The sequence below is a fragment of the Gallinula chloropus genome (assembly GCF_964237585.1).
Source record: "Gallinula chloropus genome assembly, chromosome: 16".
In the NCBI taxonomy this organism is placed as follows: domain Eukaryota; kingdom Metazoa; phylum Chordata; class Aves; order Gruiformes; family Rallidae; genus Gallinula; species Gallinula chloropus.
In genome coordinates this window covers 5,329,420-5,346,779 of record NC_140101.1, presented here as the reverse complement: position 1 = coordinate 5,346,779, position 17,360 = coordinate 5,329,420, and the positions used below count along the sequence as shown (strand labels likewise).

The following is a 17,360-nucleotide window of genomic DNA, read 5'->3' as shown; positions in this document are numbered from 1 at the left end:
GGGTAACTGAGCTAGGTGTTTTGTTTCTGGTAAATGTTGGTACACTTGCTCTGTTGAGGATTACCTGCTCACTGACATTTGTGCTAGCTGAAAGGGAAGATCATTAATTGTAACTTTGGAAAAAAATATTCTAAACCTATCCTGAATAAAGAAGAAATAGCTTTGAATTCCAGTTTAGAACAGAAGCAAACTGTGTGTTTAAGTCTAGAATAACAGAGCCCTGATTAATCAATCTGTTAGGGGAAACTCTGAGGACACAATGACGTTCACAAGATGAAATTCACGTATTATTTAAAGGCAGGAAAATATGGTAAAAGTGTTGGACATAACCTGAAATAAAAACAGCCTTAGTTGAGAGTTGTGTGTGATGCTGAGGGTTCACTCAGAAAAGAGTAATGACATGAGCTTTTTGGGAGGTGTGGGGTGGGGGTGGGGGTTTGTTTCAGTTTGCTTTTTGGCTTCTGCAGTATAGGAGCCTAATATGATGCTTTGACCTCCTGACTGTTGTTTGGAGAAACCCTTACTTCTGTCACAGTTATTCTGAATTGCTTTTTGGGGACATAGTCACTTGGCCTCCATTCCCTTATCTACGAGGATAATAAGCTTGTGCTCTCACACAGTACTGCTCCAGTACTTCACGAGTGAAGCAGAAGTGCTAGAAGAGGAAGATAAACAACATGTATTATTTAAAAAAAAAAATCATTAGAAACTCTATTGTAACTTTTCAAGTTAGAAATTGTCAGAATTATTATTAAAACTGCAGTAGCACTACAAAATGCATTCATGAACCATGCCTGACAGACTGTTTTAGTATGATGAGAATTCTGCTAAAAATGACAGACTCTGCAGAGACATAGATTCAAAGCATTCTCTTTTTAAATTGTATTTAAGGGAAATTTAAAGGCCCCTAGTGGTGTACTTCATTTTCTATAAATACCATCTAATAAGTAGTGGTATATAATTCCCTTGCTGAAGATATCTCAGAAAACAATTCACATAAAAGCTCTTTATTTTTTTGTGTTAGCAAGTTAAAATAAGGAAAAAAAAAGAACAAGAAAGGAAAAACCCCTCAAAGTAACAGCAAAACCAAGACCTAAACACACACTTGTTCTCAGTCATACTTGTTGACAAATCAAGGAGTGAAATAGTTGTGTTAATTTTTGGTTCTATTAGGAGCAGTCAGAGCAAAAGCTATACCAAATTGTGAGTGGTAGCAATCAGGGAAAGAATAAATTTTAGCTTAAAGGTCTGAGACGGCATTAGAATCAAGGCAGAGTTACAAGTGGTGTTCTTGCATGGCCTTTGTTTTCCCTGCTCTTGAAAATGAGTTTTGAGTCCCCCTAACTTAGACTTGCAAGAGAAGTAAAAGAGGTTACCTAGCTGCTTTGCTTTTATACCAAGTGGTATGCTTATGTGATAGGATGGGAAGGAAATAATCATCAGTCGCAATTTTATTCCACTCTGAAGTGAGGAAGAAGTTTGGAATTCTTGAAAATGTTTGGCAGAAGAGATTTGTTTCTCAGTTATTCATGTGTTTCCCTTCTGCATTTTTTTATTGGTAGTAAGCACACAGAAACTGTAACGTTACCTTTGGTATTGGGGTAGAGTTGGTCCCTGGGTAGCGAGATCATTTAATTGAGACTTCTCCATTGTTTGTTTCAGAGCTGATATTGCTTCATATTATATTAGAAGCTATTAAAATTCACTGTACGTTTGGGACATTCTGGCTATATAACCAAAATTTTTCTGGACCTTTTTTGACTTAGAAGTGCAGGGATAAAACTAGATCACTCGGGCCATTTGGTCTCCTGGAAAATGCCTGTAAATGATTTTTCAAATTGTTACATTCTCTTCTTTTTTCAGAAAACTGTTTTCTCAAACTTGGTAACAATTTTTGGAGCCATATTCAGATAAAACAAGATCCAGAATTTTCTAGTGAGTGGTTTAGAGATCAAGGCGGTCACTTCTGATCTACAGAGGCTGCCCTAGCTAATAATTTGCAGAGCAGGTGCTGTGTTTTTTACCATCGTTAACACTGACTGTATAAAATATTTTCAATAAATCATATTTTTACTTAAAAACATCACACTGCAAAAGAGGCACGTGTATGGCTTTAGTAACCAAAATAATTGATGTTACAGAGGTCACTGATCTAACAAGCCAGGCACAGTTGAAACTGTATCGCACAAGCTTACCTTGAAAGGCTGTCATACTCATGTTGTCAAACTGCATTTAGTAGCATCTTAGGAAAGAAGTGTTACTAGTTTTTGGTCACAGTGATCCCTCCTGTTTTGAAGCAAAGTATGATGGTCGTAGGTGACATATGGCCATTCCCCAGCCATTGGGAAAAAGAAGGGCAATCTAGAGGTATACATACATCTTGACCATGAGAATTTGTGTCGTATTTTGTCTTCAAAGACTGCAGAGTAATTTGCATTTCTGTGTTTACAAAAGCAGAGCTCTATTCAACTTATGGTAAATTTTGCTTCCAAAGCTTTTATAACTTAATTGTTCAGTGGAAGAATGCCATGGTTTTTTTTGTATAACATAGGCCATGCAGCATTCTTAAAGGTTCTGCGCATTCTGGCCCCCATCCATCACAGTACTTAAACCATGAGTAGCCCTATTAAAGTTGATAGAATTACTCATGTGCTTAAAATTAAACATGTGCTTAAGTGCTTTGATGGATTAGAGCCAAAGTTGTCAGCACCTTGCTTTGTTATGGGCTGTGTTACACCTGCCTCACTGTGCACTAGCCTGGATCTGTAAGGGACAGATTTTCAGATTTGTTCATTCCAATATTTAATTACTCTCTGTTCTAAAAATGCAGTTTATATACACAGTCTTATTAAATCCATACACTGCCTAGAATTATAAATACACAACTACAACTCTTAAAATCTAACAGTACTTGACAAATTTCAGATTTGTTTTCTGGGGATTTCAGTGTGAATGTTGTGTTAATTGATTACGAGGAAAGGTGACATCTATAAGGTTTGTCACAAAACTAGTTTTCTATTGAAATCTGGATTTTAATAACGTGTATAATAGAAATCACTATTTAGATATAACAACACACTGTTAAGAATGACTGTAAACTCAAAACTTCCCAAAGCAAAGATCATCAGGGGCTATTCTAATTTCTGCTGACAGTGCATTTAGGCAGTTGTTTATGGCTTGTAACTAAAACTTCTGTATACCTGCTTGGATGCGACTCTGGAAATATCCCTTGATTCAGAATTTGTCAATGGTAAAAACTGCAGATTTACAGCTGTAAAGAAAATAGTGTATTCAGTGAAAGCAGTCTAATGCTGCTGTAAGAAATGTGTGGTGAACAAAACATTTAGCATTAATATCTCACTGAAATCTCAGGTCAGCTTTCAGTTCAATAAACAGTTCCCATGTTCCTTTCCAAATTGTTCCCCCTAGTTTTTGGGTGCTGAAAGTCTACATTCACTACCTTAGCTGCTTTCCTCTTCAGACTGTTTTTCTGAACTTACAGGCTATCAATTTTAAATCCAGCAGCATTTAGAAAATAGTAAAGATTTTGGCTGTTGAGAATTTCATTGCATTTTTAAAAAGTAATGGGGAGGAATGGTGAACTATGTCAGATCGTTATTTTTTGAGTTAAGCAAAAGCAAAGCTTCTAGGAGAACACAGTCATGTTGCAGGACATTTTCCAATGGGAAGTTTTCTTTGTATCATTCCTTGATTAATGTTTGGAATTGAGTTTTACATTGAAATTAATAGTTGAGTGAATATTTCATTGGTGGAATGTGTATTTTGAATTTTCTGTGCTAACTCACAAGTGTGTTTTTTAACAATCAGTTGGTAGCAAATAACTTTTTGCCTGTCGTTAACTGTTACCAATCAGACAGCTCAGTGATGTCTTATATTTGCCCTGATCAGGTGTATCTGCAAGAATTTCTGTGGTCAAATTGCACTTTAAATTTGAACCTGTATAAGCACATGTGTATTTGAATATTGTAATAGTTTTCCCAGCTGTTACATTAACAAACCTCAGTTACACGTTGTTTTCTTAGTGAAACCAGAAAGCTCTGTTGTCACATTGAAAGCTTTTTGCATATTTTAGTGTCTTTAGTCATACTAAATAAGAGATTGGAAAGTGGAGTGAGAATAAAATAGGTAATGCATTTAGAAACACTTTCTTTTTGTTTACCTTGTTTCTTGTTGGATACCACATTGCATGGATTCCAGTCTTCCCTTTTTTCTGTTTCCATTGTGCTCTTTTCCTTCTGACATCTGTGTTTTACGTGCTAATGTGCAGGGCTTCAGATTTAAAACCTTGGGGTTTGGCACTGTTGGAGGCAAGCACCTCCAGATCATCTGTCTACAATATTAGATGCCTGAAATGTTTCAAGTGATAACGGAGATACTAATTGTGAAAAAAAAAAATCAAGACCTTATTGAGACTGACTATCTTCCACCTGTACCATTACTGCCTTCCCTGCCGCACTGCATCCTGCTTGGGCTGCTCTGCAGGTACACTCACTCGTATTATACTCACAGTTATAATACTGCATGCAGTGGTCCAGCCATTTTTATTTTAGGGCTTCTTTCCATTTAATGCTGGCATTTATCCAGCCATGTACTTTTTTAGTTTTAATTTGCAGTGAGGTCATTAGCTGTTACAAGAGCTATTCCTCTTGTTCTTGCACATGAACCCCTGAAGAGCTCCGGGATGTGACTGCCCTCTTTGGAATGCTTTTTCTCCACTACTGGTTGAAGAAATTACTAGAATACAGACACTTGCAAAACAGTGTCAGAGTAAATGAAACTCACAGGGCGCTCATCAAATCGATGTTTCAAAGTTTAGACGGAAATGCTTTGTAAGCAAACATTGTCTGTACAAGCAGACAACTTGCAGCGGTGGGGAGTGTGTCCTGAGAGATGTTGTGTGCTGTATTCCAGGGCACTTGCACAGTTGGGACATAAATGTTTCAAAAAGGTGATGGGCAAAGTACATGTTTCCTTTTTTTTTCTGTGCTAATGGCTATGTTCACTGCACTAAAATAAGTAAATAAATTAAAAAAAAATAGCCTTTGTGCTTCCTGAGAGCAGTTTGAAATGGTTATCTCAAAATAGCCAATTGTACAAGGTGAGATGATTCTGTAAGTTTCATTTGAATCCTGGTTCTAAGAAGCATCCTACCAGGAAAGTATCACAGCATGTGCTCTAAAGAATCTAGCCTTGTTAATTGTATGGAGTATCTGGAGAGAATTCTAAACTTTGGAGGACACCCTGTATTGTGATATGCTTAGTTACCTGCACTGAGAGCAAGGAAATGAAACTGGTGTGCTTCCTCTGTTAACATGCCTCAAGAGCTAGAGGCCAAGTTCACAATTTGCAAAGGTGTTTAATTGCAGGGTATGAATTAACAGTTCTTTGTTAACCTCATACATCACAGTGCTTGTTGTGAACGCTTCTTTTCTCTCCTTACCTAAACTATTGCTAGTTAATTAACTGAGGTAAGTGGAGCAGCATAAGCAGAACTGTGCTTCTTAATATTGGGTCTATGATGGTCTCTCTGTGCCATTTACAGGTTTAAAGGATTGTAAACCAGTTAAACTGGTTTACCTTGGAATTTGCAAAGCTGAAGGGGAGCCCCAGGGTGGCTCAGAGCCAGAATAGCATCCCTGTGCCACATCCACCTCAGGGGTGGCTTGGCCAGAGTGTGTTCTTGCTTTCCCAGGCCACCCTTGGGACAGAGCACTCTGCTTTAAGCATCCAGCCACTCTCCAGGCTCCTTGAGCTTCCTCAGGAGCCAAACCTGCCCACAGTCCGTCTTTGCATCAGGTAGCTGTGGACACAGAGTACAGTTTCCCTCTAATCTTTACACCTGGGGTATCGCAATGGGCACAAGGAAAATAAACCTCAATGTGGGATTGATTAGACTTGTATTTAGGGATGCTTTTTTTAGAGTTTTATAGCCATTTCATCATGGGTCTGTTCCCTAAGATAAGAAACAAGTCACACCCCTAGCCCCCTGACACTGCAGTGTAAATTATGAAAGCAACATCATCTCTGCTTTCACATTTTTACATTTTATTTCTTGACAGTAACATACATTGTGACAGCTGTCACGTGTTTTCTATCAGTACCTCAGTACTCTATTTTTTGCCTTTTAACTCGGAGAATGATTCTGTCCTTTCATAAATAGAAGGCATCTCTGTGCTTTTATTTCTTATTGTATATTCATTTATGGCCACATATTAAGATGTGGATGTAACTCATGCTGGTAAATATTGTAATGTATTAAAACAAGCAATGGTAAAACAGCCTATAGTGGTTGTTTCCAATATTTAAAAGGGAACAAGTGGAGGCTGCGTATGTATTTTCTGTCCTATATATTCTATCACATGTGTATGTGAGAGTGATTATACTTAAGGGCATAACTGAACCAAGTTCTCCCAAATCATTTAGATAGCAATTAGATTTGCACAACATAATTAATTTCTAACTGTATCTTTAAATCAAGTATATCATGACCAAATTACTCAACCTGTTGGGTTTTTTTCTTTCAAAAAGATGTTATTGACTAAGTGAATAGTCTATCCTCATAGCAATTCTTGTCCTGTTGCTTCTGATTCTTCTAACAGTATATTGTCTTTGGTAGCTGTATGGTACGGTTTGTTGTTACCCAGAATGTCAGAGAAATCAAGAATCTTGAAAGTGAAGTAGATATTGGGGGCTAAATGTGGTGTTGGGGAGAGGAAATGATGTCTATGCACCCAGTAGAAGTAGGGGTCTATGACATTGAGGGACGTGTTCTATATGTGCGTACTCAGTGTTACCAGCGTGGCATTGACTGTGTAGAGTGCTTTTGATTGCTATTGTCAGCTAGCTACTCCTTTGGATAACTTTATTGCACTTTACAAAGTGACAGAGTTATCAAGTACAAAGTGGTGTAACTAATGTGGTTAGAATATTTCTTTCAAATCTGCTGCAAACGAGAACCCAACTACATCGTATTTCCTGTCAAGAGCGGCACAGAGTTACTGCTGTGCAGCTGATGCAGGGGTAGCTCCTACCCCGCTACCACGTGTGCTCATCGTTATTGTTCTTGAACTTCAGTACAAAGCAGAAAGTCTCTTTGAAGTTGGCAGAATTACTGAGGTATCTCTGTGGTGTGATATAACTGAAGACTTAGAACTGCGGAAGATCCTCAGTGGGTTTTGCTGTTGCATTTTAGCAGTTTTAGTGTAAAATTGGTACTTTGTCACAGGTCTAAGATGAATTATTTCAACTTAGCTCTTAATACTCTAGGCACCTATTCTCCCCTATTTTCGAGTGGCTCTAAATTGGCCCCTGCCCTGTTTGCCATTCTAGCTGTTGTATTTTGAGATACTTGCCATGTCATTCTGCTAGAAATAACTCAGGCTTCTAAACCAAATGTGTCTTATTGTTGAATTGTAAAGTACTGCAGAATTTCTGTAATCTGGATCTTAATTGAATTTCCTTGCTTGTGGTCTTGTGTCTGCTGATCTTGACTGCACTGCTTTGTTTTTATGGGCTGGATTGGCAGGTAGTGCTGTTCACGTTGTTCACTTCTGTAAGGTGCAGTAAATGCGTTTTAATGCACATTTTATGGAACATGTATGACATGCCTGAGCACGTTTCACTGCATTGAAGACACCTTATTTAGATGAATAGCAGTGTTTAAAGCCCACATGCCTGTCAAGTGTGTGACTGTCAAAGGCCTGAATTTTGTTTTAAAGTTAAATCCATCCGTTGTAATTTTTCATTTGCTTTCAAGGTGTAATTGCAATGGGTTTTCAGAGGTGAGCAGAGAGGGCACAGCCTGTGGCTGCTCCCCTGTGCCTTCCCGTTTGCTGGTAATACCTGAAGGCAAACCCAGATAGACCCGTGTTGCAGCACAACAATGTTGTTTTCTTCTATAAAAAGCCAGAGGCAAAATAATGGTTTTGTAAGATTTTGATTCTGGCTCTTTTGCTTGCATATGGATTCAGTTAACTGGCAGTGCCTTGCATGGGCAAGGGGAGCTTTTCAACTAGCTAGAGTTGTTATGTCAGCAAGTTGAGAGTGAGTGAAGTTTGACAGCGCTTCAGAAGTAAAGGTAATTTATGCATTAAATCACTGAAGGTGATTGAAGCCAGGCTGTTTACAGCCCTGAACAGAAGACAAAGGCTAATGCTCTGTCCTAGAGTTATGTGATTACATTTTAATATACCCTCCTATGATGGCCTGTATATACACTCTATACTCCCCAGGTATGTGTGCCTTTTGCAATACAACTTTGAAGAGAAATTTTCTGCTCTTTTCATTATTTGCATCAGCAGCCTGAGAATTGGAACATAAGTAACCATGAGCATTTTAAGATGGTTTTGGGGGATTATTATATAAAACAAAGCCAGTCATTTTAAGTAGGTGTCCTCATGTCACTTGCTGTACTCTGCCCATGCTGTTGCCTGGCCCTCAGGATCCCAGACAGGCTGTCTTCTGCTGAGATAATGCACACACACTGTTAAATTGCAAACCATTATGCAGCGTTATTTCTTACACTAAGGCTGCAGATAGGAAATCACGTGTTAGGAGACAAATTGAGAAAGAAAATGACATTTTTCAAAAATGAAAGCTATCATTTGTATCTGCAGTATGCAGAAAATGTTCTGATATTTTGTATTCATATTGTAAGTGTTGCTGTTCCAGGGTATGTTCCTTTTTTAGGCTTTGTTCATAGTGGGATTAACTGGCAATCATAATTTATCCTCAGTAAAAGACTTTTTCTGTTGCATATTATCTGATCAAAGCCTTTCTATTTTCACTCAAACAATGCATCCCACAGCATTAAAATCACCTCTTCACACTGTTCTTTATGACATATCTAAAGTCTGGTTCCTAAAATATGCCTACATTTAAAGCCTGGAGTTTCCCATATAGTCAGGAGGTTTGGGGGAGATGTAGGAAGGGTTTCCCCGCTAACTTGGTTGGTTGATATATATGTAGTAATGATACTCTGTGTTATCATGGCTATCTTTCCTTCTCAAAGAAAAAAAAATTAGTTTTTGTTGTGCACTCTGCATGTTTCGGATTGTTTTCCTAGTTATCTTACTGTGGGTTTGTGGGGTTTGAAGAAACCTATCACTTCATTTCTCTCTCTCTTTTTTTGGCTGGAAAAAGTAATACATACATTTGATTTGAAACTAGGTAGTTCTATGGGTTTTTCTCTTGTTTGAACTTGGCCTGTTGAAGAGACCTTTGCAGCAAGGCCTGTGGGTTCTTAAACTGAAGAAATGACCAAGAAATTAAAACTTTCAGAACTTTAGATTAGTGGTATAAAAGGGTCACAGGACCTACTACTCATTTTTTCTTTCCTGTTTAACATGTTTTGTTTTGACCATTTCAGCACTGATTTTTTAATTCTTTTCTTTTAGCTTTTCTACCTGTGCGAGGTTTATACAGGGTGAGATGGCTCCTTGTTCCTCTGGAAAGTTCTTAAACTTTAAATATTTTTTCCCAAGTAATGATTATTCGTATTATCTGGAAGGTAAATCAGAAATTAACATTCAAATTAAATTAGTTTGCTTTCTGATAATGTGTTTGGTAAGGTGCTCACTGCGTAAGATTTGATAAAGTCTGACTAAAAATTGCTATTTTAATAGTAAAGCTCAGCCACAGGTGGAGCTTCTTACTACATTCTGATTAGGTTTGTTTTCAAGGAATATTTGATTTTCATGACCTTTCATGTCATTCTGATTTCACGTTATTTGAATTAAAATGTCATCCTATTTATAGTACCTAAAATAGACTTTATTAGTTTTCCTGAAAGCTATGTGCAGCTTTGCTCTGCCCCATTTAAATATTGAAAACAGCAGGATTTGAGATTTTTCTTATAATCCTCAACTAATAGACCTTAATGCTTTGTTTGGCCTACCCTACAGAGCCTAAGCAAAAGTTTTAAACAAGATTAAAAATATGACCTTATTAACCCATGGCATCTAAAGATCCAGAACAGGCCTGCAGAGACATCAGCTGGTCATTGGCCAGGACAGCGTGGTACCATGCCTGATAGACTCCAGTCTGTCCCAGGGGAAAGGTGTTTTGGGGAGCTCAGCTTTTTCCTTTTCTAGTTTGGCCATCGTGCCAGCACCTGGCAATAAGAAAGAAAAAAGCAAGAATCTGTTTCTAAGTTGAGTATTTAGTCTTGGTGGTTGGGGAAATAAAGTGCAATTACTTCTGGAAATGTGAGGTGCAGTCTGGCTGGGATTTCTTAAAACCAGCTCTGGCAGAGTGAAGCGGGGCTTAGCTTTTCTTTATGGCACTTGATTAGTTCCTGAATAAGTTTTACCTTGCCTTTTTTTGAAGAGAAGGTGCACTTGTATGTAAGCTGGTGGGTTGATGATTGAGGAATATGTTGAGTTCCAGAAGACTCCAGTATCTCACTGTCATGGAAAGTTTCTGCTTAGTAAACATTACAAAACAAAAAATGACATGATACATTCATTGGTGTGTAACAAGATTCCTTGTTTACTGGGCATGCTATAGGCCCATGGCAACAAAACCAGGAATAGGAACTATGAGTATTCTTGTTGTAAAGATGATGATGATGGTTATCCAGCAGTTTAGTTGCTGCAGTTTTACATCAATCCATGTTCATTATCACTTTGCAGTGCTGCTAGTAACATGAGAACTGGTGGAGAGGCATAAATGTGAAAGTTTGACCAAAACCTATAATAAATAATGTGGTTTATTTTCAGATATGGAAGTGTCAGGGAAATGAACATTTAAGTAACGCTTCCAGGCCCTTATCTGCCCCTGTTACTGCACAGACAATGTCACTACAGTTTGCTTAAAAAAGAAAAAACCTAAATACTGAGAAGACTTCTTTAAAAATCTGTCTTTATAGTGATGTCTTGCTTAACCTTTAGCATATCAGTTGCCTTTTTGATCTCAGCAGGGTGGGATCTGGGTAAGTGTTCATTTAATTCAAGACCTAACTGAAAATCGGAGGCAAAATCAAGCCAGAGAAATTGCTTACACTGTCAGTGATAAACATTTCCTGCTTTCATACCATTATTTACATTTTTTAATGAAGGAACATATTTAAAAATTAAAAAAGTGGCTGACAGTTTTGCTGCCATATGTACAGTATCGGAAAAATGCCGTGTTTGTACGCCACCTGTAAGTCTTGTTTTGTGGAATGGAGACGTGGGGCAATAGAAAGCACTGAAGATAGGAAGGAAGAGGGTGAAAAGGCTTTAGTTTTTCCTCTCTCTTCCTGTCTTATTTATTTTCCTTAGTTCAGTGCTTTTGGCCTTTCCTGGCTCACTGCCTTGTTCCCATCATCAGTGCCAAATCCCTAAAGCAATGGTAGTCTTCAGGAATAAGGTAGTCTGGAGGTAGATCAAGAAACCCAGGGAAATGAAGAATTTACATCTGATTAATGATCATTTTGTTGTCTTTCTTCATTAAACTTTGCTGACCTTCCTCACCCTGCCCCAGTGTTTTGAGAATATATGTGATGGTCAGAGATTAGAACCTGAAGTTTAGGGGTAATCCTGTCACTGTGTGGTAGAGTTCTGCTGCTGATTCGGATGTGGTCTCTGCACAGCAGAGTCATCCCAGACGAGGTGATTTGCTGCTGATCTTTGCTTTCCATCTGTAAGAACAGCACTTGTGAGAGCATGATTGCAATGCAACCGCAGAATGTATAGCAAGGTCCATCTAAGAGGCAGTGTAACGTGTGGCTGACACAGTGGTGTTTTCCTTGACCCCATCTTGGGCAAAAGTTGCGTTCATCTTTCATTTGATAACCAAAATTCCCACCACTCTTGACATCTGCATTGCCTTTTTACTTAAGCAGTAGCTGCTTTTTTTCTTTCTGCTGTTCTGCATTCTTGATTGGTGAATACGGTTTCAGTTTCGTTTTCGTTGTTGGTTGTGAATAATTAGAGAAAGGAAAAAGTGATGAGAAGCATTTGCAATGTGAGTACTTAATTAAGTCAGTAAAATGAGGTTTTGAGGCTGTGGTCTGTAAACAGAAAGTGTGAGCACTACCTTTTAAAGGGTAAAAAAAGAAACTGTACTGTTGGCTGTTTCAGGTCTGGGATACTGTGCTGGAAAATGTTAGTTTTCAAAATGAAAAATCATAAAAATAGTTGGTATAAATATTCAGATAATGCAAGTGTTCTGTGAAAACATTTTAATGAAGATTAAAAGGTCACTTAGACAATTTTGGTGGAGCTTTTTAGTAATTACATGGCTAAATTGGTTTACATCAGAGTAAAAATTTTACGTTGTGTGTAGCTGGACAATAATAATGTCAAAATGTTGTCATGGTGCGTTACAATTAAGTTACAATTTACAGACTCAATACTAGTAATACCTTTAGGATGCAAATTCCTGGCTATACCAAATATTTGATCATTCATTTAATTTGATTGCACTATTTAGCAGTGAAAGTAGCAGTTGTCAGAATTGGCATAAAACACAACAGAAACGCAGCAGAGGCGATGGGTTATGCTTTAGCTTGCTTCAGTCCGTTGCACTTCTTTATTTGGCTGCAGTTAATCCCAAATAGTGCTCATCTACAGCATTCCAAGTTATTTTCTAGCCTAGCTCTCTGGTTGGAGTTAGAAGGTAATTTCACATATTTGGGTTAGCCCTTTATTTTAGATTTTTACATCCAAACTATTCATTTGAAAGTCTCTGTCAGGCCGAGTTTTCTGCTCTACCTTTTTCTACTCTAACACTATTTTTGTGCTTTAGTGGTTTTTTTGTACTTCAGTGTTCTTGGATCTCCTTTCATTTGTTTCTACTTGTAATACCACCTATTTTTTCCTCTATTTGTTTCCAATTTATGCTTTTAAAAATTACTTTCATTTATATCTAGTACTTTGCATTCAAGTGAATCAAAATCTGTTTGATTTTCAGAATATCTTAGTCCCAGTCTAAGACTCACTAAGTTTTGATTTAAGCGTAATTAGATACTGACTTTTGGATACAAATAGGTATTTACTGTTTAAATAGAAAACTTAGAAAATACTTAAGTATAGCTACATAAGTGTTGAGTGACTGAGAGCACTTTATTCAGTATTAAAAATACAGTTTTGATAGAATGCGCATTTGTGTTACTTTTCAAAAAGATATTTTGCTTTTATGGCTTATAAATTTAATGATGCCTTTTTTATTACAGGGAGAAGAAAATGAAAATTCAGGATATTAAAAACAATATTAAAGAAGCTATAGAGGTAAATTACACTCTGTTGTTTGTAACTTTTCGAAACAAGCTATTCAGACACTCTGCAATACCATATTTTCTTTCTTTGCAGACAATAGTGACGGCAATGGGCAATTTGGCACCTCCAGTTGAACTAGCCAATCCAGAGAACCAGTTTCGAATCGACTACATCTTAAATTTAGCTAACCAGATAGACTTTGATTTCCCACCGGTAAGTAAATAATTTGAATTGGCTGCAGTCATGCTTTTTTTGCAAATGATCATATTTCACAGCACTGTAGTAAATATTTACAAAACCAGCGAGCTGCTCTTTTGGGGATTACTACAGTAGGTGTCTTCGGTCAGTGCTAATCAAATCAGGTATGTAGCCACGCAGCTGGAATATCCAAGCTGATCCTTTATGAACAGAGAAATCCTTGTCTCCTTTCTTCTGCTTTACCGATATCATCAGCCACAGTTAAGACGGGCAGAGCTGATATTGGATATTGTTGGGAATTGCCCTTCCCAAAAAGAGTGAAGATATGTGTGGCAGTCTGTTGATGATTAGCTCCCATTTAGTGATACTGTATTTCTCTCCTAGAAGAATGGTAGAGTTTTCTTGCTGATTCAGGCATGTTCTCTGACAGCTGTGTGAGCCAGGCTTTCAGCAGAGGCTCCACACAACCACGTCCTTGCCCCAGCCCTTCCAGTCCTAGTTAATCATTCAAAATGCCAGCAGTCCCGGAGCAAATGCAGCAAGTATAATTACTTGGTTGATGGTATAACTTTGTGCCCACTCACTGTGATTAATATCTACTGTATCTTGACCAGGCTATTAGCAGAAGCCCATGAAAATACAGTTTGCAAACACTGTATTCTTACACACAGAGAAGATATTTTCTTTAATTACTGTGAAGTACCATATACTTGGGCAGGAGAGGTTTAAAGCTTGTATTCTGTGCAGAGGGCTAAGCACAGGAATAAAGGTGATGGTTCAAAATTGTGATCCATTCACATCAGAATTTTGTTTCCACCAGTAGGTGCTTGAAAGGAAAGTAGTAGTAAGATGTGGAATAGTTTGCACCGCAGCAGGGTTTTCGTAACACTGATTTATAAACATTACTGAATAAGCTAGTTTGTGAAACCAGTGACAGTTACCTATTGCAACTGTTGCCTTTTCTGGGAATTTGTCTGCTCTGGTCAGCCTTTATTAAAAGAAAGAAACCCAAACAACCAAGCCCACCTACTTTGTGTGCATGACAGAAGTCACATGCTGTTGGCAGTTGGAAATACTGGCATTGTAATCTTCAAATCCAGAAATTGTCACCATTCTGTGGTCGCAGACAAGTGGAGGGACAGGGCAATTATGATTCTTGTGTAGCACATAAAAAGTAGTATTAGTCATTTTATCTTAAATAATCTTAAATAAATTAGAGATCTTGAAAATTTTAATTTGATGTGTCTTTCATTTTACTACTTGTCGTTGTTATTCATAGGACTGTTTGGTCCCTTCATGGATAATCTCTCCTTTTTGGAGGGGAGGGCAAAAAAAATTACTCTTTGAGGTTGGCTTTAGGAGAATATTTCAAGAGAAAAGACAGTGGCTCCTTACTTCACCCTGCATACTCTTGAACTGGCTGGGTGCCTGCAGCTCTTCTGCAGCCCATTGTATTGTGATAGTTCAGGTTGTGATCTGCAACAATGTGTAAGAAGTTCCTGTGACCTAACTCATACTGAAATACTTGATTTTCCTTGTCTCCTGTATTTTAGAGGGTTGGGTGTTTTTTCTTTCAATTGGAATGCAGCATTTTTTTTTCTTTCTTTATTTTTTGTTTCCTTTCCTCTGAAAGCAATTATGTAATTTTATATGAATAGGTCAAGAATGTATGTGTTACATTAATTGTTTTTAATATAAAAATTAATTTATGGTCTGTATTACCTCTGGTAGGATATATGGTAGCAAGTCTTTTATTTCTGTTGCTTGAGACATCTACTTACCAACTTACCAGGTCCAAAAATAGTTTCAAGTTTAGTGAAGAGTCTTTGATGTGTTGAATGACACACAACTGCTCAAATAAAACTAGTTTTTCTTCTCTGAGCAAAGGTATTGTGTTAAATTTTTAAGCCCTGAGTCTACAGAGGTTTAGGTGTGCACATAGCTTTGACTAGTGGCTAGCTTCATTGGCATGATTATCTATTTAATATGTAAATGTTTGTAGGGTTGAGGTTTTAAGCTGGATATGTATTAGCCACTAATTTTGAAGGAGTATTGTTGTCTCCCTCTGCTCTCAGTGATTATATAAGCTAATATGTATCTGATTTCTGAATTTGTCTCAAGGCAGGTTATAGTCCTTTGGTACATGAAAAACAAACCCTGGATTTTAATGATGTATTTTAAATAAATTTTATGATTCAGAACACCCCTAGATGGTAACTCTCAGTGTGTAGCATCAAAAATACATAATCTTTGGGTACCTTTTATAGGAATAATTTTGACTTTTGTTACAGATTATTTAAAAGCACTTTGAAGAAAAAATAATTTTCTGTAAGTGGACAGGCTAGCCTTATGCTGGTTATGCTTTATATCAAAGGAAAACTTGATAATCTACTTTCTCCTCCAGTACTTTGATGGAAGAAGTCATAAACTGACAGCTAAACCTTTTCCCATTTAGCATATTAATACAGAAGGGAGGGAAAATGTCATCAATATTAGCAGTATGTAATGCAGTCTGTTTTGAGTAGTAAAACTTGTTTTCTGTCTCTTCCGTTTTCTTCATGGAGAATCATATTTTGGCTGTTACAAAGATACAACTTTCCTCAATATAATATGTGATGCTGCTTTTCTCAGCTATAGGAAGCACATAAAGGTAGGGAGGAAGAACACTCACATACCAAAGAGATATTATTTGAGGGCTATAACTACTTTGTGCCATACTTTTTTAAAATGCAAGGCCATTTTGCTTCAATTTAAGTGCTCATTCATATTTTCCTAGTCAGCAATTTCACAAGCTCTCCAGAAGGCAATGCACAGACATAGAGTTTAGCACTGGGATCATGTAATTTTTTCACTGACCACAGATCTTCACTAGAACTTGAGGTCTCCTCCTTCTGTGTGTGGAGTGATTTGAGTTATGTTTAAAGTTCAAAAAAAATCTATGTCTGTCATTTCTAGACCCTCCTGTACAACAGGTATTTAAGTTTCCTAACTTCAAGGTTCAGTGCAATGTGAAAGGTGGAAGAAAATAAAGGAAGAATGTAGGAGCTTTACAGTGTGATGGTAATGTAGAGTCTAGTTCTACATATCTGGGATTAAGAAGCAGCTTTTATATTCTGATATTCTTTTCTTAGTCTGTGTCTCCATCTGTTTGCTTTGCAAATTTTGACTTACAGAAGAACTTGTATAGAGCATATTGTATTGAATTAAAAAAAAACCAATTTGAATTATAAGTAATGTTGGTACAGTGCAATGCTAGGTTAAACATTCCCTTCAAAACTGAAAAATTAATATGTTGGAGGCTGATTAATTCAGCACACTTGATACTAAACAATTAGATTTCTTCAATACAAGTAGTAGCATATGGGGAAAAGAAAAGGGAGTACTTAGGGAAAGGGATTCTGTCCACAGACCCATACTGATGACTTAAAGTATTGCAATATTTAGATTGAATCTGTCATTCCTTTTGCAGTCCTTCCTTGTTGTTTCACCGTGCTCTAGATAGCATTGGCAAGAACCTAGAAGAGTTTCACTCTTAGACTTGATGGTCCAATTTGTCTTGTTTTCGGTATGTTTTCAACAGAGTTTCTAAAATGACAGTTACAGAAAGAAGCCCAAAACTATGTGACTGGAGTGGTAAAGGCCAGGAGTGTAACCGTGTTGAAAACCTGTGGAGAATGCTAATCAGTAATAGTCTAGCAAAACAACTGAGTACTAAGTTCATGTTTTTACGTGAAGTATTTTCTGCCTTAGCTCATTGTGGACTTGTGGAATAGCTTGAGGACATAATATCTGCATGGGTAATGGAGTGCTGTTCTGATTTAGTTTGCAAAATGCTTTGCTGCTTTTGGGGAAATCAATCTGTATTATTATTAGGCTTATTGCAGTCTTTTTTTTTTTTTTTTTTTCTTAGAGCAGAGCAGAATGGAAATAACAGAAGTCTGT

General features: G+C 37.3%; 1 protein-coding gene across 1 annotated transcript in view; it reads left to right on the top strand.

Moving 5' to 3' along the window:
- GNAS (GNAS complex locus) overlaps positions 1 to 17,360 on the top strand; it is a 99,429-nt gene that overhangs the window by 27,665 nt on the left and 54,404 nt on the right. Inside the window, exons 3-4 of the mRNA XM_084271767.1 lie at positions 13,178 to 13,232; positions 13,314 to 13,433. Of these exons, the coding sequence (XP_084127893.1) occupies positions 13,178 to 13,232; positions 13,314 to 13,433 (175 nt within the window). The remainder of the gene's footprint in view (positions 1 to 13,177; positions 13,233 to 13,313; positions 13,434 to 17,360) is intronic.